Consider the following 24,184-nt stretch of genomic DNA (forward strand, 5'->3'; position numbering starts at 1 on the left):
GTCTTACCTGCAATGGCCGAAAAATTAAGTCAAAAAGTTAAAGTCCATTATTCCGCCGGCAGACCCCCGAGGGCTCTCTGTTTTAAAGCCAGCAGATGAAAACCTGCCTTTCATGCTCATTCTGCTGCCTTTTACGGCAGGGGCTCTTAAATGTATTTTTCCAGTCTGGAACCTAACTTTGAGAAATTAAATTTCGCCCTGGGATCTGAACTTATTATATTTCAGCGGTAGTCCTGACACATGGGGTCCAGCTCTTTCTTGGTTTTAATGCCATGGTTTGATGTACTGGTCTGTGGCATGATAGAAGCTTGTTAGGACATGGTAATATTATTCATCAGACACACAGCTGTAGCTTTTAATTTCACTTGAGTCATTCTTAATTAAAGCCATATATAACATGAAGGATATTTATATTCATTTCCAACAACTTTTTCCTGAAAGGTACTAACAGATGACCTAGCAAAAAATAATGTTTGGCACTGGCAGATAAGCTATTTGGACTCTAGTTAACTTTATCACATAACTATCACATGAACCCGTCTGCAGTTCAGTCGCCAACAAATTGAATAAACAGCATTTAATTAATGTAAAATGCACAAAGATTAAATGGTCAACAGCTCCCCCTCTCGCTGCTCCGCTGCCTCCAGCCCCTCCCTTGGAGCACGAGCCAACTACTGTGTGCCTGCTCATTGTCAAGGCAACCATCTGTTTCCACGCTGCCAGCTAGAGATGGGGTCTACCTTGAGTGGGAACAGGGGTCTGAGGACCGACGTCTAGCAGACGGTAGCCAGACCAAACCAGACGCCATGTCTGGCTTCCTGTTCTGTTCTCCTGTTCTGGTTTCCCCAAGGCTTCCCTACTGTCACCTCGTGCTGTCACTCAATCCACACACACACACACACACACACACACGGAGTGACCTGCCCGCTGGTGCATTGTGTGTGTGATGCTTGACAGGATATTTGTATATGTGTGTGTATTGTCTTCCAAGCCTTATTGGTCCAACCTTAACACTTCTACCTCTTTATGTTTTCCCCCTGGAATCCCACTCACCCCCTCCCCCTTTCATCTCTCTGTCTTTAATAAAATCATGTTAGCTAGGCTAGTTTACATGCAGGCAAGTGGTGATGGAGATGGAGGCATTAACAGCTGCTGGAGGTAAGAGGTTAGGATAAAGGCAGAGGCACAGGCTGGGTCAACGGAGACATTTATGAAATATGAATGGAATAAAGAAAAGACTGTGTACTGTTATGAAAACCTTGTTAGCTGAGAGACAAGTGGTGTTGATCACGTTAGGGGTCAAATAAGGTGAGGCAGGTTTCTTTATATAACACAATTCATAAACCAAGGCAGTCTCAGAGTGCTTGTTAACTGTCTCTAACAGTTACATGTACTTCCTTGTGATATAACAAAAATAGTTTTACATTTGCTCTCTTGGATAATCAGTTATGCGTTTGCTCCTGGGTATATGAGCCATTTCACAAAGAAAAGACCATAAATAACGCAATTTAGGTGTAAATGTAAAAGATGTTCTCCTATGGTTAAAATGATGTCTGGCCCAGTGTTCTCTTCAGATTTAATTGTCCAAGAGACATGGACTCAGGTAACCGTTCATGCGGTTACATTCACATGAGCCAGGTTACAGTCTGCTTTCTGCAGTGATCTAATTTCTTAAATGTCACGTATATGACCACGATGGTTTGCGTAATTGGGGGTCGGGAATTAGAGAAGCCTGGTTTCCCCTGCTAGAGAAATGCATACAGGTAGCCGTCTTTTTGATAAGTGCCTCTCACCTCTTTCCGTGTCACTCCCTCTCTGAGGTGAGGTAGGCCTGCACGGTATGAGGAAAATGTGCGATAACATTGTTATAAATTGAGATGACAATATGACTTGATGAATTAACACATAAGTGTGCATATTAGCTGCCTGGTTGTTTTTAAATTCTTCTAGAATTAGAATTTAATGTTTTAAATGCAACTAAATGTTTCTAGGGCAGCAATGTTAAAGTTTACAACAGCAAAGTCACAATATAAACTCAGTATCTGACATCACAATACTGAGAGACGTTTAGGAATAATGAAGAAGTTAGACGTGAGTCCTTCCTCCAGTCCTCCTCCTCCTCTCTCTGTACTGTTGTTAACTGCCTGCAGGTGAATTTACCTGCTAGAGAGGACCAACCAGTACAAGCAAAATTGACGCGACTCACGTATGAAGCCTCATAGTAATCCACTGATCGATTATATTCCAACAAAAATGGTCTTGTTACGTTGTCAAAGGTCCAGATGATCCAATCCAGTAAAAATATTTAGTCCAAAACACATTATTCCAGCAATAAATCCCCAGGGACTGCTGCGGTATCGTCTCATATTTGCTGTCAGACTTCGCTCGTATGTCATTATAACCCTAATAACTCTGATTTAATTGTAAACAACTACGATATCTTGTATTCAAATTAGCCGCTGAACTCTGACCTTTCGAGTGACACCAAATCCGACCCAATAGGAGCTCACATGTCCCTTTCACAGCCTACAATAGCCAATGAGAGCCTGCGCTGTAAGGAAGGTCCAACCCCTATTATTTCGTGGGTAGGCTGAGCCAATTGCAAGCAATTGTGCCGATGACTAGCACTTGTAGCCAGTAAAATTCTAAAAATAACGATATCCAGCTTTAAGTAGGAAGTTCATGATCTACCAGCCAAAAAACACATCTGTGTCTAGCTACCGGCTAATACGGAGCGATGCAGCAGAAGCCGCCAAGGGGCGGTGCTGTTTTAGAAAAAATACGCTAAGACATACACTCAGAAAAACCTGTGTAAAATAGTCATTTTTCATGGTATTGGTATGAAAGTGTTTTCCAGCTAATAAGTCCCAGCTATAGTTGTCTGCATGCATTTGTTAGAAGCATTTTCAAGCGGAAATGAAAAATATATTAGTTTTATTGTGTTTAAACTTATATTTATCAATTCCAGTAGCACTTACAATCATTCTGACTTACGGGTTAGACACTCAAGAGTGTTCTCTATCAGAGCAGCCCAAAACCAGGCATATACTCAGATGGTTCAAGAACTACATTCAATTTACTTTGGATATGACTTGAATAGGCTTTTAGCATGCTTTTTACAGGAATGTTAAGAGTTTAAAGGACCCGCTAGTCTAGATAGCAGGTTTTGAGAAATTTTGGAACCGGGTCCTTAAAATTTAGTTTCTATACTCAGCGCCTACGCACCAAAGTTTATTGGGCACTAGCCCTTCCTTTTAGCCCTTTATCATCAGCTCGGCCAATTGCACAGCTGTGTCTCAAACTTGTGGACTTCTTGTGCTGCCAATAAACATTAGAGTGTACTGCCCTTAAACTTGAGGCCATAGATGTTCACACAAATACACACGAAAGCGACAGAATTAAATCTGGCCAGTCGTCCTGTAGCTCACAACAACTGTAATTGTCTACACCTTATCGCAACCTGTCATCTCTCTCACACAATCACTCTCTCTCACACACACATACACGTAGCAGAGAATGACAGATCATTGCCCTGTCCTTCAGTTTATTGTCTACGCTTTATCTTGACCTGTCATCTCTCTCTCCCTCCTCTGTCCTTATGTCTCTTTCGCTCTCTCTGTCTCTCTCACTCACACACACATACCGTTGCAGCGTTGTTGTGTTGGTTCTGTCCAACTCGCTGATAGACATCCTGTGCCACAATAGGAGGCAATCTTACTCCAGCGTGGAGCCATTGTTGTCTTTAATAGATTGTACTGAGAGGTGAAAAGGAGCTATTGATTCAGCTGACTGAGAGAAAGGAGGGGGGAGAGAGAGAGAGAGAGCGAAGGAGGAAAGAACGAAAGGCTGTTGACACCTGGCCGTGAAAGAGAGACGCAGATTTAATGTTTGTGTGCTCTGTGTCTGTTTGTTCATGTGGCTGAACAGGAGCAGTTCCACTGACTGGGTCAGTTGTGGTGGATGGACAGATGGTGGGAGACGAGGAGAATGTATGAATAATGAAGGAGTGAAAGTTGATTTCCTCCTGTTGCCTCAGCTGATCAAAGATCCGACATATTGGATTTGACAAAGAGAGGAAGTGAGTGGAAGAAGGACAAGCAGAAAATAGAGAATGGGACGAAGAAATAAATGAATAAAGGAGGTGGGGGAGTGGAAGGAGGAGAGACGGATTGTGATTGAGGAGGTGAGGGAATGAGGCGAAGAAACAGGAGGTGAAGCAGTTAAGACAGAAAGGTAAAAAGAGAAACATGGAAGAGAAGGGATGCATGTGAATAAAGAAAAATTAGAATAAAGAGAAAAATCTTATTAGTATCTTACTCTAATCATAACTATCTCTCATGGCAAAAAAAACTACTAAACAGATCTAACAAAACAACAATCAGTCACAAAACAAAATGCAGTACAGCATGGAACAAAATGAAACACCAGGGAACAAAACAAAGCAGAGACATAATAGCATGTTCAAAACACTTAGTCAAGTCTGGCCTCATTAGCACCAGCAAAGTGATGAAAATAGACAAGGAAATGGAGAACAGAAGGTGGGAGAGGAGTTAAAATAAAGAAAGAAATGAGAGGAGGGAGGGATGTAGAAGTATTAAAATGAAGAAAGAGGAGAGCAACAGGGCAAGATTTAGAGGTGAAAAGAGGGAAATAAAGGAGTATAGAAAGAGAGAAAAGGAGGGAGAAATATGGAGATTGTTTTGTAATTCACGTTTTTTTTCTTTGTTAGGTTTTACAATAGATAAACAACATAATGCAACACAACATATAAAACATATTAAAGTAAATCAATGAAGAACTGGTAACAAAAAAGGACACCAGTCAAAAAGAATAAAAAGGCCATAAAATATTTATAAACACAAAATAAATGAAGTAGCACATTTTTGTGATACAATATATAATGGATAATAATATAGGAATATTTTCTTTCTGGTATGTTTCTTTCTTTATATACATAAAAACTTATCTTTGTAATTATTAGTCCTTGCAATGAAAGACTCAAAAGAGGCAAATGTCCATCATTACTTTGAAACCATTCATTAAAAACAGGAGAACAATCTTTGAAGCAATGGACATTCAGTGAAAATAGAGATTGGGGAAAAAGAAGGAAAATGAGTGAGACGGAGGAATTGAGAAAGAGGGGGCGGAGTAGAGGAACGAAGAAGAGAGAGAGGAAATAAGCCAGGGAAAGACAAACACAAGTGTAGAAAACCCTCTGACCCTCAAATGCATTAGTCTTTTTTACATCTTGTTGTGATTACATAGCTAGAGGAGAAAGACGTGCATAAATCCTTTCCTTTTATTTTAGTAAATGTAGAAATGCCACAATAGGAAAATGTAATTATATTAAAAGTAAAAGTCTTTCTCATAAAAGTTGACTTTTGAAAGTAGAGCCAACAGTAGAATGAACGAGAGTATCAAAAATAAAACAACGTTAGCAATGCTAACTCATTTAGCTCATTTATTCAAACGAATCTGATTCCACAAAAAGCCACATTTAGAGTGATTGGAAACACATGAACAAAGACAAAAAGATGTTTCAATTTGAGTGATTATTTTCAGTTCTGTTTACTTTGTGTGTTCTGCCTCGACAGCTGTGGCTGCTCATTCTAACTACCTGGTCTGACGTCCACTATTTACATTCAGTCCAAACATACCGCTGTTGATTTGACAAGAAAATAAGATCTAAGATCTATGACTCCTTGTGTGGCAGGTAAGTTTTCACTGGAAAGATGTAAAAAGAGAAAGATGAATCACCAATGCACTAGAAATGATGAGTCATACCTTTAACAATAAACAAACGTTGATGAACTGAACTTGTGACAGACATACAGATAAAGTGATGGGGTTGAGCAAAACTGTGGTCAAGACAGCCGGAGGGAGAGAGATATGAAATAAAGAAGGTGCGAAACAGACAGAAAACATAAAGAGAGAGAAGTGTGAGAATACGAAAAAGACGTAGTGAAGGTGAAAATAAGACCGATTGTACAGCAATAAAGAGACTGACAGAGGATGAGAATTGAAAAGTAGGTATAGAGAGAATTAAAATAGTAGGTATAGAACTAGAAAATGCTACAAAGTGATTTTGAGGCAGACGGACTGAAAGAAGAAGCTGGAGAGAGAGAGAGCAGGAAGGACAGCTGATTAAAGCCAGCAGCTTCAATAATGCAAATGCAATTACTGGCCCTCACACTTGCTTAGCACCTAACCGCATTAACACTGGTAGAAAGAAAGAGAGCCAGAGAGGTAGAGAAGCTCAAGACAGAAAAGGGAGACAATGTACAAATATTAAATTTAAAAAAATCAAAGTAGAACAAAAAGGATGGGATGTAGAGTCGGAATGTGTGAAACAAAAAACACAGTGATGGAGAAGAGATGGGTACGGAGGCTGACAGGTGTCATGGGAAATTAGTGATTTTAAAAAAAATTTTTACTTTTACCAATGACAAATTTGTAATTTCACATCATTTGGGACCATTATTTTTACCATATCTGTGAACAAATACTTGGAAAAGCTAGAGCAGATAATAAATTAACAACAACCAGAAAGCATAAGGACTAAACTTGCTACAGAATTTGTCTGGGTAGGGACTATAGCCATTGGGTTTTGGAAAAGTTGTTAAGTTTCAGTTTCCATCCTCTCTCCATAGTGATTTTACCTTCATGGCACAGCACCCAAGCTGTTTTAGGCCTCACCTCGAGCCTTTAACTGCGGGGAAACCTCTTTAATATGACCTCATAATCATTATAGATACGATTTTTCATGTTTGCCTTTTGTGTCTCAATTTACAGCTTTTGACATTTAGCCTATCTGTAGAAATTAATATGAAAAATAGGCAACATGAGAACCACCTCCCCTAATTACCAAGCATTTCATTTGCACAATAAAACCCAAAAGAAACGTCTCCTCATTGGCTTAAAAGAGACTAGTTTGCATCGCCATTCCTGCTCAGCTGCGCAGTCTGGAGTGGAGGGGAGACGGTTGCCAGCGCTAACTGACTTCACCTTTTCAGCAGTTGGGGAAACAACTGAGAGACTGTTCTTGGTCTTGAGATGCTGACACATTGGAACCGACACTGTACATTTACTGGCAGAATATTTTCCTCCGGTCGCGTTCGCAGTCACTTGCCGCTCGGACAATAAAACACTCGCTACGCACCTTTCATTCATTACAGGAGTCAAGCTGCTCTTATAACAGAAGCTTTCACGTAGATATTCTTTGAAGAATGAGGAGAGGAAGCTAGCCCAGCGTTGAGTGTTACTGTGCACATACAGCGTGCGACTGAAAACACTAGTAGGGTCTAGTTTAATGGGAAATTTTAGTACCGCCGCTCCTAAATGAATGTAGGGGAAACACTGTACTTATCGGCCGACATATATACGTGTGTGTGTGTGTGTGTGTGTGTGTGTGTGTGTGTGTGTGTATGTGTGTATATATATATATATATATATATATATATATATATATATATGAAGTAAGCCAATATTGGCTGATATATTGTCCTGGCTGATTTATCTGTCCGGCTGTAGTTGGTATAATGACCCTTTTAGAGGCTATGGAGGGGTGAAAGAAGCATGGGATGCTATAGATGGAGCAATTTTTTTGAAAAAGGCAGTAGAGAATGCAGTTTCTACTCTGCCAGCCACTGATGGACTCAGGAGGGACACACACGCCTTGGTTCTGCTAAGCCTGAAGGACAACTGGAGCTGTTTATTGCTAAATGACTTCTCTTACCCCACTTCTTTCTTTCTCTCTCTCTTTCTCCTTCTCATCCCCCCCCAATCTGTTGGATACTTTGCCACATCAGCTGTTTTCCAACCACACTGAAATGACCCCTCAAGGAAACGTAATCCGTGTGTGTGTGTGTGTGTGTGTGTGTGTGTGTGTGTGTGTGTGTGTTTGGGTGTACACGCACACACAAAATGCTTATGTGCAGTTCTCACTTGTATTGTATTCTGCAAGTTCAACCATCAGACACTGCCCACTGCTGTGATCATATTCTGGTTAGTCATATCCCCAGAAAGTCCTAAAATATGTTTGATTATTTAGAATTAAATAATTTCAATATACTTTCTCTGTTAAATATTAAAATGTAAAGATCTACTACATTAGTTTTTGGAAAGTAAGCACAAAGTTGATGTATACTTGTTTGTATAATTACATACATATTTTATATTTAGAAATTTTCACGTTTATTGTTTTTGTGAAAATGGTTTCAGATCCATTCGTAACTTCTGTAAATTGTCTTAGATTAATTAAATTTCCTGGATTTTTCCCCACAAATTTCAATGCACACTTGCAATGCAAAATGTCACACAAAATATACACTACAGTCTATAGGTAATATGCACTGTATCTCATGACTGAAAAGGATCAGAAAGAAAAAAAAAATCTTTAGGTCACAGGAGTAACCCCAGTTCTCTGAGTAGCGTGCGATGTCTCACTATTGGATACGCCCCCTCACATTGCTATTCCAGACGTCTACATCGACATCTTCTGCCTTCATAAATGGGTGACACAATGTCATTCATCATTCAGTCATCTTTTCTTGCTTCGGAAGCCAAGCTGTTCTTTCCTAGATCTCCAGGTTAAGTTAGCTAAACTGTCCTCAGACTAAAGTGGACACCACTTTGCTGGGCGCCAGTTCATAGGGATATCAATCCTTCACCATAGGTGTTTTTTTAATTGTTTTTGTTTTGGCCTGTCACCAAACTGTGACTTGTCTATTGGCTATGTTGATTAAGCTACACCCAGCAAGCTAACATCATGGAAAGCCTTCAGTCACCTTACTTCCTGCACAGAACTGGTTGACCGAAAAACAGAAAAATAAGAAAACAGTTTTAATATCCTACCTTTCTGTGACTAATAAAAAGCTAAATGCATAAGAAAACACATCAAAACACATTAAAAATAGCAACTTAGTCATTGAGTGTAAAACATTAGCTAGCCAGGAATGCATTAAAATCAATGTTATGAGAGCCACAGTGTTAATAAAAACAAGTAACATAATATATTTTAATTGTAACATAGCTTTTTTTGCATGCATTGTACCAAGTTAATACTTCACTGACCATTTGGAAAATTAGAGGCCTGGTGTCCATCTCCCTATATTTGTTCTTACTTGTGGCTTTATAAACATCACCCCTACCAGCTTTGTTAACCTGAAGGCATTATGCAGTCTAGATGAGGCACAATAAGTACTTGATGGGGACAGTTTGTGAAATGAAGACCTCGGCAATCAGCTCTTAGGGAGATTTTATTATTCCACCACTTCACACCAGGTATGAGGCCAGGACCCATTCACGGCTCACTTGTTATGTTCTTACAGCCACATTCACAATCAGCCCTCTTCTTTGCTTACAAGGGCCACACCGCATGTGCTTTGTCATGCCAATGTTGGTTAGGCGGCCTATTTTCAGTATTTTCTCTATTTTGTTTTTAAAGAAGATGGCTAAGGCTTTGTGTGAGGTGTGAAATGGGTCCTGGAAAATCTGTAATGGCCACTGCACTTTTCTGAAAATGAAACCTCAAAGAGAAAATGTGAAAATGCAAGCCCTTTTGTGTGTTTGCTGTAATACACTGACTCTCAGGCCAAATGGCTGCAAAACGTCAATGTGAAACAAATCATGTTAGCTTTCTCAACAAGGGATCAATTTCACAGCTTGTCTAAGAAATTACAGAGAAATATGACAGACATAGCTATGATAAAAATATCTGTTTGATCTCCTTGGTGCCAGTTTTTTTTGTTTGTCTTTGCACTTTTTGTTATGTAGTCATTCCATGTTCATAGGAATATTATTTGTTTTCTAGTCTGACCTTCGTTCTTCTTGTTGTTGCTTGTAATAATTTATCCACAGTGCTTGAACCCTATTTCAGTCCCGCATTCATTCACGTTGGGAGTCAGCAAAGTATTTAAAGTTTAAAAATGAGTTAGAACAGACTGACTATTTAAAGTTTTTCACCGTTGTATATGGACCCTCGGTCCATATTAACTCTGATTTCTCTTCTCCTCAGGACAACTATACATTTGCCCAGCCAGGCATCCAGAGGAAAGTCAAGGCCCTGGAGGAGCTGGTCAGCAGGATTGATGGTGAGTCATCTGCCTTGCCTCCATCCATCCATCCATCCATCCATCCATTCTTTCACCCATCCATAAAGTACTTTCTGCTTACAGCAGCTGCTATTTTGACTCGATTTCCATTAACTTTTTCCTGTCTTTCCTGTCTCTCTTCTCCTCAATGTATCAGCCATCTTTTTCCATTCCTTCTTGCGTTACAATACATAAGCAAGACAGTGAGCTACATTCATAAGGTTTTTTTTCTCTTAAATTCATTTGTCAAAATGGAGAAAATTAACTAAAACCCTCATTTATCTGTTTTTTTCCCAATGTCACTTGTTTTTGCTTTTTCTTTTCATGGCCTAAACTCGTCACAAGCAATGAGCAGTATAGTAAGAGTTTTGCACGTATTTAGGTTTCATTTTGTTCTTGCCTGTAAACATTTTGTAAAGAGGACAATATTCATCAGTCTGACATATGGAGGTGTTAACTTGTGCATTCCCACACATACATGTACAAACATTTCCTGTGTGACGCCCATTGTGGCCTCTTTCCCCCTAGATACTGTAGATGATCTTCTGCACTGGTCTTCCACATTCCTCTTTACCACCATTAAATAAGTCATTGTCTTAGTTTGACCTAAGTGCCTAAGCAAGGCTATGTTTAGCTCCTAATATATGCATGTAGCAGGGAGGAAAAAGGCAACGCTGATTGGACAACACAAAACAGAGAAATAAAAAATAAAAAAATTGCTTTAATGATTGTTTTCCCCCTTAACTTTGACTTGCAGTTTTGTTAACACGGTCTTTGATACTATAAGTGTTAGAACTACATACACACCAGGAAGTAACATTTGTTTTCACGCTGGGATTCTTCTGCTGTATGTAATTACACAACACTGCCATCGTGTCTCGCTACTCTTCATTCCACTCAGCTGTCGGGGGAAATGTGCACGTGCTGTTGATTATTAACACCAAACAATGGCCTTCTGAGGGGTGGGAGTTAATGTATGCACACTGAGGGTACTCACGAACAGCTCAGTGACATTTCACATACACTCGCAACTTGGTGTTAATTAGCCATGCTGCTTTTTCTTCTGTCCCCCTTGCTGGTTTTAATTTTGTCAACACAATAAATGTGTAAATATGGTTTCAGTAGTCTTCTATCTAAACCTACCTTTGTCACTCAAAATGTGTAGGGTATTTGAAGCAGCCCACAATGCATTGTGCAAAACAAGGTCTTATCAAAGCAAGTCTTTGTACAATGGTCATGTTCTTGGCTAACCTTGGTGCTGTCCGACTATCCTGTCACCCGCTCTGTCAGCCAGAGGGAGGGGAGGACTCACCCGCTGCATTCAAATGTGTGTATGTGTATGTGAGAATGGCAAAGAAAGTTAGTGTGCATATGCATGCCTGTCTGTTTGCACATGTGATTGTGACTAAACTGATGGAAAAGGACAAGAGAGTGTTGATGCATGCTGTTGTCTGTGTGTGGAAAAAAAACTCATAAACTGTGTGTGTGTGTGTGTGTGTACCTGTGAGATTGTATGTATTGCGCTGTATGTGTGAGTCAAAAATTGTGTGTGTGTGTGTCTTTTCTATGTCTAGAAAAATAAATGGACAAAAAAAGGACAGCAGAGACATAAAAAAATGGATATTTTTATTGGATCTTTTTCCAAAGTGCCCTGTCATCACAGTTGGGGCTGAGCCATTTTATACCTCGCCAGCTTGACATTACCACCTCTAATGAGATCACAGATAGCTTTTATCTTGTGTTACAGGATTGTTTTTCGCCCTCGTCATAGCATCTGCTTTGGGAACAATGGCCTCTCATCATCTCCTCCAAAATTACCTATCAGCGCTTATCAGGTGCAGGCTTATCCAGAGTGCTGTGCAGTTTGAGAAACGGCGGAGTCCTGTCTTTTCATAACAGGCCGATAGTTTTGGCGACTGGTATAGATTTATCAATATTACAATTTCACTCCTGATAGAAAGCCTGAGTTGTAGTATCAGATTTTATGAGTATTTTTATTGGTTCTTTATTGTTTTTCTCTGCGTGTTAATGTTTCTTGTGTATTTCTTGTGCGATCACAGATCCATTACATTAGCAGCACTAATAGTACTTAATCTTTCAGCTCATTAATTTTAGATTTGTTGGACAAAACTAATTGCAAAATGAATAAATCTATTATTCTCCATTAGAGTGAGCTAGTACCCCTTCCCAGAAAGGCAAAAGAAAATGCCTTAGCTGTTGCTATAGGACTCCGGTATTCTGTTTCAGCCCTGTATAAGTTGGGTATCCGATACAGGGACATGAGTGGTAGATGGAGTATTTGTTAAGACAATATTGTTTCATTGCATTATTGTTTGCAGGACTGGGGAAGTAGAGATAAGATATTGCTGATCTGTCTGTCTCGCACCACTTTCTCTGTCGCCTTCTCTCTGTCTCTTTAAAATTACTGCATCCAGCTCCTCCTACAGTATATACTGTACCTGTCAGACAGAGGGAGAACACACATACTATACATTCACATAGAGGGAAAGAAAGCTAATGTACAGTGTTTTTATGGCCATATCCTACCATCTATTACCTACAATTTGTTTTTAGTGCAGCGGGGGCAGGAACAGACGCCTCAGCCATTTTCCCACAGTGTTCTTCCTCCTCCTCAGTTGTCTTCTGTCACCCAATCTTTTTGAAACACTCTTCCACCCTATGTCATGTAATTCTTTACTTTTGATAGGAGCTGCTGCATCATCACATAGGCATCAATGCACTGACCCAAGCTAGGTGAAGAGATCTTACATATTTTCAAATTTAAATTTGGCTGTGTCAAAGGCAGCAGATATATCAGACAGAATGAATAGCGCGTGATTATGAGAGTCTAAAGACGCCGGTAAATCACAAGGTTTCTTATGCGGTTTAATAACCATAATGTCACCAGTCCTGGAGTAGCTGTAAAAACACTTCCTTCTCCCTCAAGTGTTGTGCCTGAAGTGAGGCTTTGACAAAGGTGCCTCGTCCTCAGCTGCTTTAAAAGTGTCACACAGGGCATTTCTCAAATGAGCCTTCATGCTCAGTCAACTTTCCATGAATGACAAAGCTAAAAATATTGTTTTGCACAAAAGAATATTAATTATGATAAAACATTTCTGCAGGTGTCCTTTGGATACTACATTTTTATTTGTTTCCTGTAGTGTTATGTAGTGTTAGCTCTAATTGAACTTGAAGCAAGGAGGCAAATAAAAAGGATTTGTTAAAAATTATAAAAATCAAAGCCGTTTTTCTCTCTACATTGATTCTTTGAAATATCTTTTTCTCTCTCTGCTTGCCCCTCCTTCAGACTCCCCCTTCCTGTAATTATCCTACTTGTAATAAGTGATGCTAACTCCTATTAGCCTTGCTTGACGCTAGCATGTGTTCTTCTTTAAAAGACAAGCCACTTTGTCGGCGTGCCTGTAATGTTTCTCTGATCTCTTTATCCCTCCCTTATCTCTTTCTGTGTAGTTTTTGCACAAAAGTGCATTAGCACAAGTTCATCAACATGCAAATTGCCCAAAGGTGAATATATTTATGCAAATGAGAGGACGCACTGGCAGTGCGCGCTCTGAGCCTGAATTGTGTAAAAAGACTGGTAGCTGGATTGTGAGACTGTATTGCATAATGAAGGCAGTGTGTTTGAGTATTGTTTTTTTTTTTTAAGTTAAATTATTTGCCTTTAATTTGTAGCTGCAGTTGCTTCTTGAAGTGGTTATCCATTTTGTGTGGATGACCTTTAGTCTGTGTATATTTACAGCTGTATTTGTTTTTGAGTGTTTGAGTGTTTTTTTTTTTAATATATAAAATCTCACGTGTATGTGTAGCTCTAGGAGAGTGTGTTTGACTTTTCTGGTGTTTTTTATTTTGAAATTATGCAATTTATTTAAAGCTGTATTCAGTTCAGGCCTGCCCCAAGGTCAGCCCTCTACAACCTCCATCCTACATCAGCTCTACAACATTCACACACTGTGCTCTCCCTGCCTACATCCATTTTACATACTTCACACACTGTATGTTTCAAGTTTTCAAGCATTTTACATGCAATTATTTAAATAAATTCTCTACAGTCTTTTCTTTCCAAATATTCTACACCAAACCTTTAGGAAAATGTGAAGGTTATGTCTCTACAGTGCCAGTCTTCTGGCTGCTATGCGTTTGGATCGCTTCAGTTTAAATTCTGACAGGGTGTGGTGGTTTTTCCTACCCTCCACTGCTGCACATCTTGAAAAGTATGGGATTCAAATGTTGCATGGTATTTTTTGTGCACACTCACTCAGACAGCCATTTATTATGTTTGTGGATATCACTTGCAGTTTTCTAAATTTAGTTAAGTTTTTTGCATGATCTAAGATGATCTAAGCTCCTAGATAAAAATACAAATGTATGAATGAGGTCTGCTGTTGCTCTGTTTTCATGCACCAGGTTTGTTATGCCTCACGTTTAGGATCGAAATGACAGAGAGAAGCATTGCTGAAGCAGTGCACGCAAATATATAATTAGTGACACCATAAAAATATGTCTGACCCTACAATAGCGGCAGTCTCCCTCGGGATAATCACTAACAAGTGTGTGACCCTGTGGTTGTGTAAGAGGAATAATTAAGCATCACTCAGTAGACCATCTTTTGTACCAGACTTGGGTATTCATTTTTACTAGTGATAGCTACATCCCGCATGTGGGTGTTTTCTCTGTGTGTGACAGACAAACAAATAAACGATATATTTATAGGGCCACCTGAAACACACACAAACACACAAATAATATTATTTAAATGGAGTAACACAGAGACTAACAAATGGATGTTAGCACACAAACAGAAGTTCCCCAAAATATGCATACACTTTTAATAAGCAGCTTATCTGGTCTATTTTTGCTGCATGGAAAAGTCTTTCACACATATAGATGAACAATTTCCTGTTCCCTAAACACCTCTCTGGAATAGCGAGTGTCCAGTCATAGCATAGCAACCTTAATTAGAGGGAACTTGAGAAGGCAACAGTCGGAAAGACTTTGGAGGTCTGTGTCTATTTATTTTAGCCTTTCTAAAACCTAAAAACACAAAAGTAAAATTATAATGAATGGATTAAACGTTATCTGCTCTAGCATGTCTGGTTAACTAGGTATTCAAGTGCATATTTAAGGCCTTTCACAAGGTGCTTGTTTTAAAAGTCAGCTGCAACTAAGCTAACGTTAGCTTAATGAGCTAATTAGGTGCAACTGATAAAAATCTGCCCGCAAAATCAACAGTCGCTGGCTTGAGCTGAGAAGCCTGCTTTTGTCTGCTCTGTCTGATATCGAGGAGCTAATATACATTACTGAGACTGTTGAGTATTAAATCTGCTTCTGTTATCATTATAAACTGCATATGTGCTTATAGGAGAAGGGAAAGCTTGACAGGCATAGCAACAGTAACTAATGGGGGCGAGGATTAGCTAACAGCCAATTATATCCAGAGAAAAAGACCAGAGAGGGGCACAAAATATTGGCACAGTGGTGAGTGACTTGAACAGACAGGCCCTTGTTGTCTGGTTTGTATCTACAGTAGGATTTGTTTAAACCTGTGCTAAACCTGACAAGAGTAAAATAAAAGAGGTAAGGTATAAAGGTTACAATGACATGAGTACATTCTGTTTATATATAGAGATCGATCGATGGCTGACAGTGACAGAAGAAGCAAATGACAAAGAACAGATTTAAAATAAAGCAGCTCTGTCACACTGAGTGAAAGTCAAAAGTGAAAGCAAAGCCAGTAGGAGAGTGGAAACGAGGGTAAAAAGTGTGTAACTGTAATTACGTTTTGTACCAAGGAGAGCAGGCAGAATTGGCCTTGTCAGCAGAATTCTGGGAGCTGCTCACTAGTCACCGCACGACCTCTGACCTCCTGCTGTCCGCCCGCACTTCACCGGCCATGGGCTACAGGCATCAGCTGGCGCCGTTGCCTCCTAAACTTTAACCAGCAGTAGGAAGGAAGACAAGACTCATCAGTCAATCAGTGTCTATGAGATATGTCATCCTCAGCCCCCATAACTACGCTACCCAGCATGCCGATCACTGCGCCAGCTGGACAGCAGCCCACGGTTAAGAAGTCACACGTTTTAGTGCTCTACTTCATTGTTTTTTTCTCCTTGTTGTTCTTTTTGTGTTTTATAATCTTTAATTCTGTCTCCTCTCCCAGAGCGATAACTCCCAATGACAAATTACTTCTCCCTCCCACCCTCACCCCCCCATCGTGCACCTCTCCCTTTCTGTGTTTGGTGAAGTTGCTAATATTAGGCAGAGCAAGTTCATTAGTGTAATTTAACATTGTCTAAAGTTGTTCCCCTCTCTCCCTCTGTGTTTGGCAGCTAGCTAAGATCTGTCACCGTGATACATTTGCCGTTAATGAGCTTGCCTTGTTTGTGCTTTTACAGCAGCATGTGATAATTAAACTGCAGAGAGGAGTGTGAAATAATTGCTTTGTGTTTACTTTGCGCCCTGCTCATGGGGTGGAATGTATGCGTAATTGTCAAACATGCAAGTTTGGGCAACGGAAGACAGGTGTCATTCAAGTGTTTGCTGTGTGTGTTTGAGAGTAAGGAAGGTATGTATTCTTGGCCGTACATAAAGTTTCGCCAATTAAAGCTTTATTAAAGCTATATTTTTGTGTGTGTGTGTGTGTGTGTGTGTGTGTGTTTGTGTGTGCTTGTCAGTCAGCCCTGATTAAGAGCACAGGGTGTGAGAGAAGAGGATGCTGTAGTTCCTCCCTAACTGGCTTTTCTCATAGATTCTCTGACAGCTCTTTAATTACAGCTCTATTATGAAGTGTGTGTGTGTGAAGAGAGAGACTGAGAATTGAGTGTCATGGGTTTGATGACTATGAAATAGGCAGTCGCTGAATACTGAGTGGTATTTTTAATCCTTTGTTATGTAAATAAGCATAAAACAAACATTTATCAAGAACAGAGAAAGGAACAAAGGCAGCCACTCTCCATGTCAGAGTCCCGTATGCAGCAAATCTTCCACTGACATTTCTGCGTCTCAGCCATTCTTCTCAGCGAGTGTTCACGCCAGCCTGCCACACCGTCACGCTGACACTGACGTTCGAACTCCACATTGAGACCATACTGAGACCGCCTGATGCAACGTATGGTCCTCTAGCTGTGTGATTTGTTGGAAAGCGAGAGCAAAATCTGAAGCAATTATTGCAGGAGACACACAAAACACATTTTATGGATACAAGGAGACAGGTGTGGATATATAATAGCCAGATGTTTATGTTTGGAGAGCCGAGCCTAAAAAAAACACCATGCAGCTTTTGTGCCCACTAAACCTGCACAAAAAAGACAACAAGAAACTGTGTAACTTTCAAAGCACCCGCAAAGAGTGAAATGCACCCCTAACTGTGCTGCCAAGCAAACAACGTCTGTTTGCACACATTTAAATTAGGTAACATACAGACATTCACAAATTCTATGCAAATGAGCCCCATTGCAAAAAAAGTCCAATTCACAAACATCTGCGCTAACAGCCACACGCTGGTAGAGTGAAATTATTAGTGTTATCGGAGAGTTGGTGGTAACTGAAGCACATTTATAAGGGATAAACATTTAACACAACGCGTGTTTGCGCTGTTAGTGCAGGAAAGTTATATTACAGTACTGTGCACTAGGGATGCCACAGTAAGGAATTTTTCCCACCAACTTGTGACGGTGTTACCGATTATACCTGACATTTTACAAGGCAAGACACAAACTGAATTTGTCTTGACTCCTCCTCCTCCTGCCGAACACTCTAATGTTACAGTGAAGACTGGTTTTTAATTCTCTCCACTAAATCTGCAACTTTTGATGTGACTTGTTTATAAGCCCTGCTGCGCCTGAAATTTGGCAGTGGCAGCCTTAGTTAACTAACACCACAATTACGGTAATGGCACATTGGGACATGATTAATATTCTAGAGGAGGGATGTCAAATGTTTTCCGTTTCCTTGGCAACTACTTGCATTTTAGCCAATGCCATTTTGCTTCACTAAGCTCAAACTGCCAACAGAGCATATTAAGCTTAACAGGAAATGAAGCGTGCCTCACAGAAAAACTGAAGAGATTTGTTTTAAAACACAAAGCGTCTGTTTTGAAAGTGTTTAAATTATGGGAGGACCGTTAACGACAGTAACAGTTGGTATTTATGAAAGTAATTAATAGTGAGGTAGAGGGAGAAATATTACACGCATGTATGCTTTGCATATAAGATCACCCCACACAGTTTAGCACAGACTGACCTTGTAAGACTGAAATCAACAAAAATACAGTTTTAATCAGCTTCTATCAAAGAAATAATAAACATACACTCTATACATTACATAAACATGCCTTCTGTCCTCACCCCTGGCTGCACTCTGTTCCTCACTGGACTGACATGCAATTGCCTTGGAGCTTTATTTAACAATGAATACACCCCACTTTCTCATCTCAGTTTGGTTTATTGCTTTTCTCAGACAATTCTGATAGCTCTGTAATTACATCTCTATTATGAGGTGTGATGGTTGTGTATGCGCGTGACACTGACTGCAGTACTTATATACAGAAAGGGGAGTTATGAAGGAATTTCTTTGTCTACACACTTGTTACTGTCACCATTACTATAGCCAGAGCCTAAAGGAATTGTGCACATCTTCGTCTGTACTGTTTTCCTTTGCTGGCATTCACACAAATGTAAATGCAAGTAGTGGCACGATAATGTGTGATATTGTGTTTATTTTAAATTGTGATTATTATTATTATTTTTGACAGAGTCTGTGCACCGCCACATGCAGCAGTACGAGGTGGAGTACCTGCAGTTTGCCTTCCGCTGGATGAACAACCTCCTAATGAGGGAGCTGCCACTACGCTGCACGATCAGGCTGTGGGACACCTACCAGGTACAGACACACGCACACAGCAAAGCTACTGTGATTTTTGTTATCTGTCCATTTCTATCTATCTGGCTCTGCATGGGATCTCAGAAAAGGGCTTTTCTCTGATAATGACATCTGATTGCCTCAGATGTGCTGCTTTTGTAATTCCTACCATTATACCCCAGCCAACCCTGCAGCATGATACTACATAATACAGATATTTTTATCATAAAAGTATTTAATTATGCCAGCTTTCTCTGTGATGGTCTTAATTATACAAATCGTATAATACAGCCTAACTATGCTGCTCTGCTCCATCACACAGCCATGCTACTGACAAATTTACACTTCAGTTGTTAGTTTAACAGGACGAGTTGATTTGTTCACTGTTAGCACAGCTCATATGGAGTGAGACAAATAGTTGTAACACAAGAAACAGACAAAAAGGAAGGAAAGGTTTAAAAATGTGTAATAAAGAACATTTCTGGAGACAATTTGCGGGTGAGGGATTGTAAAGGATTAGTTAATTCAGTACTGAAACAAAGATGTCAGTAGTCCCTTTCAGGCATGAAACAAAAGTCTTTGGTGTTTTACTTACGGTTTAATTTAAATGTTATGGCTGTTCGCTTCTTGTGTCTGTGAGTGTAAAAGAAAAGCCTGTTACTGTGTTGACCTAGATGTGTAAAGAGAGGGAAGAAGATCTTAGTCCCACTCAAACACATCTGGACCTGTTCATGCTGCTGCCCTTTCACATTTACACAGAGTTTAACAGGCGACGCCTACAGTTGGCGTTGTCAATAACACCTAATGTTTGCTATTCATTCAGTGCGGTGTGTGTATATACTGGAATGCGTGTGGATAGTCCAGGGCTGGAGCTGAGTACATATCATGGATTTTCCAGTTGATGCAGAGGTGGAGAGGGTTATACATGCAATCACAGTGTTTGGATAGATGGGGAAAGTGGAGAGAAGGAGCATGAAGATGAATGGAGAGTTTATCGGTGGTGCTTTCAACTGTGATAGTTGGCTGCATGAACATGTTCTGCTATCATCTCAGCAGCAGTGTCAGCAACTGTGTGCCCCTGTGCTTCTTCCTGCTGTTTCTCAGCGCTTTTAGCATCACTCAGAGTTTCTGTCTCGTTTTTTTCCTGCATTTTCTTCTAATTTCTCATTCAAATTTAATTGCATGATAGGCTGATGTTCCTTGTCATATTTACCCTTTGGTTTGTGTTAGTAGTGTTTGCTTAGCTCAAAAGTCTGACATTCCCACATTGTTGAAGTCAGTGTGAGAAAGGTATCATGTAAAGAAAATGATGAACTTTTGCCAGATAACACTACAGATGTGTGACTTTTCGTTGCAGTTAAGAGCCCTAGGGGAACAAGAGGAGTTAGTAGAAGGGCGAGGGGAAGCAAATTTAGCTGGGTACGGCATCAAAGTGGATTGTTGAAAAACATCAAGGATGAGAGGGGATAAAAAGTGATGGGGTGACAGTGTCAAGTAAAAATAGACAAGAGCAAGAGAAGAGAGAGAAAGCAGCGAGAGAAAAGTGGAAGTACTTAAAAAATTAAAAAATTGAAATGAGGGCATGTTGCAGTTTACAGCTGAAGTGCTTAGTCCACAGCCTTCAACGAACCATAGCTTGGATGAATGAATACCAAATGAATCTTGTCTAAATCTTCATGAACTCAGACTGAACTTTGGGCATCATGAGATAGATTGCAGCTGACAGGTAAAAGCCACGTAACAGCAAGGAGGGTATTTTTCTTTTCTTGCCTTACTTGAATTAAAACACCACAGCCATTTTTTGTGTCAGATTTAGTTTGCCTCCCAAACCCTTGAATGCTAATAGAACTCCTGCTGGCTGTTAGAAATACATTCTGCTAATTATATATGATGTTTTACTTTACTGCAAGCTGAGGGTGGAGCACATTTTGCTGCATGGTATGATTATCATTCCCCACTAATACTATATAATTGAAAAAAAATTTTTCTTGTCATCTTATAAAACATACAATCTGTGATTTTTATTTTTTACATAAATTGCTACATTTTAATCATGCAGGCTATTACATGAGCAATTTCAGTATTTAAAAAATTTCACTATACCATTGCTTACAAAGATCTTATTACTATAATCCTACTAGTAATTGATCCCTGACAGAAAGCATTCTCTTCTCTTTCTCTGTTCTCGATGATATAAAACTGCTGGGTCAGCTACAGTGACACTCATGAACCTGGAGGGGAAAAAAGAGCCCTGAACACTCCACTTCCTCCGCAGTCTTTCTACTTACATGACTTATGCGAGTATCAGTGATTAGGAAGCCAAAGAAACCTATTTTTCTCAGGAGTTAACCCCTTGAGTTCATCCAACAACAGCACAGCATTTTCATGAACCCACTTCCTAGTCAACCATCCCTCATAATTAACGGGGGTGAGTAAGTGAAGAATGAAAAGTTTGAGAGATGGAAACGTGAGGAAACGTTTTGTGTATATGCCTGGAAGTGCGTGACCTTTACAATACTCTTTGGCTGACCCAGTACTGCTGTACCTGACCCAGTAATAGTTTCAATTATACATGACGTCTGCATGGTGTCCATAGTAACAAGCAGTTATTTTTCATCATGCGTCATCAGTTAAGAGCTCAGCAACAACTGTAATGCATCATCCTACTGAAAGAAGGAAAGAATAAAGGAAAAAGAGGGGCTGCATTTTGAATGTTACAGTCTCCATGCTTTGCAACTACAGTATGGACAAGGTTTGACAACTGAAAGTACTAAAATGTGGTTATGGTTATGCGATTTGGTTAAGATTCGGAAAAGATCACTCTAACTTATAAATAAAGCCTATAATTATTGTGAGACAGGACATAAACCCTTGTCTCTGGTGTCAAAGTCAAACCTGAGACACACCCATCCGGTAATCGGCCCTCAGTACCTTTCTATTTGCTGTGCTACATGGCACTGAGAAGGCTTATGACTGTGTTATTTTGTGGCCGGCACTACAAGAGTATGAACCACCCGGATCATAACAAGGAGCCATTAGGCTCTTGTATAACGATAGTGAGAGCTGTGTCCACATTCTCTGCAAGAAGTCAAGCATGTTCTCAGCAGGCGTTGGGGAGTGCCAGCGAGAGTTGTGCCTCATCACAGTTTCTGTTTATGATTGTCATGGACAGAATCTTGAGGAGGTGCCGCTGAGATGCGGAGAGAGTCAATTAAGGGGGCCCTCAGGATGCCCTTCTGCATTTTGCGGATGATATGATCCTACTGGCTTCTTCAGACGGTGATCTCCAGGTGCACTGGGGTGGTTTACAGCAGATTGTGAAACGGTGGGGATGAGAATCGGCATTTCCAAGTCTGAGACCATGATACTCTGCTGGAAAGGGGTGGATTGCTCCCTTCGGGTTGGGAGTGAGTTAGTGCCCCCCAAGTGAAGGAGTTCAAGTAACTTTGGGTCTTGTTCACGAGTGAAGGATGGAGCATTCGATCCACTGACGCTGTACTAAACTGGTGCAGATCTTGATTTACAGTGCAGTCTACATTCCAGCCCTCACCTATGGTCATAAACTTTGGAAATTGACAGAATGAGATCATGGATACGGGTGGCCAAAGTCTTTTCTTCTCAGGTTGGGTGAGCTCACACTTAGCAACAGGGTGAGGAGATCAGACATTTGGAAGGACCTTGGAGTAGAACCGCTGCCCTTTCCCATTGAAAGAAGTCAGCAGAGGTGGTTTGGGAATCCGATTTAGATACCTCCTGGACATAAGGCTGTGGAGGTTTTAAAGAACATGTCCAACTGGAAGGAGACCACAGAGCAGATCCAGAATATCCTGAAGGGATTAGGGATGTCCCGATACACTTCGGGATCCCCCAAGAAGAGCTGAAATATGCAGCTAGGGAGAAGGACGTTTCTTGACATACCTTGAATTCTCCAATTAGTAAATAATTCCCAAGGAAGTAGGTTGGATTCATTTCATCTTAAAATATTTAACATTTGATCCCAACATACTAGGGCTGGACAATAAAACAATAACATCATTCTGATATAATTTTTTCAGTAACAATATACCCAGTGTTTAATAAATATTCAATAAATGTTTGATTTTAATCACTTGAATCATACACAAATTAGGATGTTTTTTTTTTTTTATTAAGATGTTTATTTTGTTGAGGAAAAAGGACTGAAAACTTTTAAAAGCTCTTAATTTTACTCATGAATATTTGTTGAAAAAGATTTGATTACAATTGTTTTGAATGTCCTACCTCAGACTTGTGAAGTGATCCACTGTTTGGCATCAAGTGTTGACCACAAAGAAAAGTTTAAACCACAATTAACCATCAGGTTTCTTCAACTTTCACTCAGGAGAAAAAAATCAGCTTTTAAACTCGAAAGAAATAACAATTTGATACTTAATTATCTATATCGATAGATATTAAACTTTTTATCGTGATAACATTTTTGTATTCATATTGTCCAGCCCTTCAACATACTTTGTATTAACTTAGTAAAGCATGATGGTTAGCAGTGTTGTCTTACATGAAAGAAAGTTTTGGTTAGCGTTGGGCGATGTTTTACAATCACGATGCCAGCTCAGCGTCAGCCATCGCTGATGGACGATAGGCATTGTCTATCGGCCCAACCCTAGTTTTGGGGTGTGAAAGCGACCGGCATTGGGAAGCACATTGACATGACTGTAACTAAGAATAACAACGTGAAAGGATACAATGTTCATAATTACCTTAATTGTTTGCTAGTAAACAAAATACCTTTATGCTACTATCTCGTCTACTTCAGGTCTAAAATAGAAACAATAAATGAATGATTCAATGGTGTTGTTGCTTTGTCGTGACTTGACAGCAACCCAAGTACACATTGTACTTGTAATCCATCCTTTAAATATTTTATGTTTTACAATGTCGTTGGGATTACATCCCCCACACACCCTTTCAAACAGCACACAAACGCGCAGATACACCTTTTTGGCAGGCTCTGTCACAGTCCCTCACCTCCATTCCTACTCTGATAGGGATATTAAGCCATTTCCACTCATGAAACTTTCAGTAGAGCTGACAGCAAGGCACAACGCTGTTCTTGTCTGTTCTATTCTGTTCTCTTCTATTGTCCTTGTTAAAACTTTTTCCTCCTGTGTCCTCTCTACTTGTCATCTTTCTTCTCAACTCATCTCAAATTTACTCTTCTATCCTTCCTTTACCTCCAT

At 39.9% G+C, this 24,184-nt stretch overlaps 1 protein-coding gene across 3 annotated transcripts in view; it reads left to right on the top strand.

The window, feature by feature from the left end:
* tbc1d22a (TBC1 domain family, member 22a) overlaps window positions 1-24,184 on the top strand; it is a 155,595-nt gene that overhangs the window by 99,208 nt on the left and 32,203 nt on the right. For all 3 annotated transcript variants that reach the window (XM_038738352.1, XM_038738354.1, XM_038738353.1), the window contains 2 exons: window positions 10,016-10,091; window positions 18,862-18,989. In XM_038738352.1, coding sequence (XP_038594280.1) covers window positions 10,016-10,091; window positions 18,862-18,989 — 204 coding nt within the window. The remainder of the gene's footprint in view (window positions 1-10,015; window positions 10,092-18,861; window positions 18,990-24,184) is intronic.

Source organism: Micropterus salmoides, unplaced genomic scaffold, assembly GCF_014851395.1.
Source record: "Micropterus salmoides isolate LMB-PRFRI ecotype aquatic unplaced genomic scaffold, ASM1485139v1 Ms_hic_scaffold_23, whole genome shotgun sequence".
In the NCBI taxonomy this organism is placed as follows: domain Eukaryota; kingdom Metazoa; phylum Chordata; class Actinopteri; order Centrarchiformes; family Centrarchidae; genus Micropterus; species Micropterus salmoides.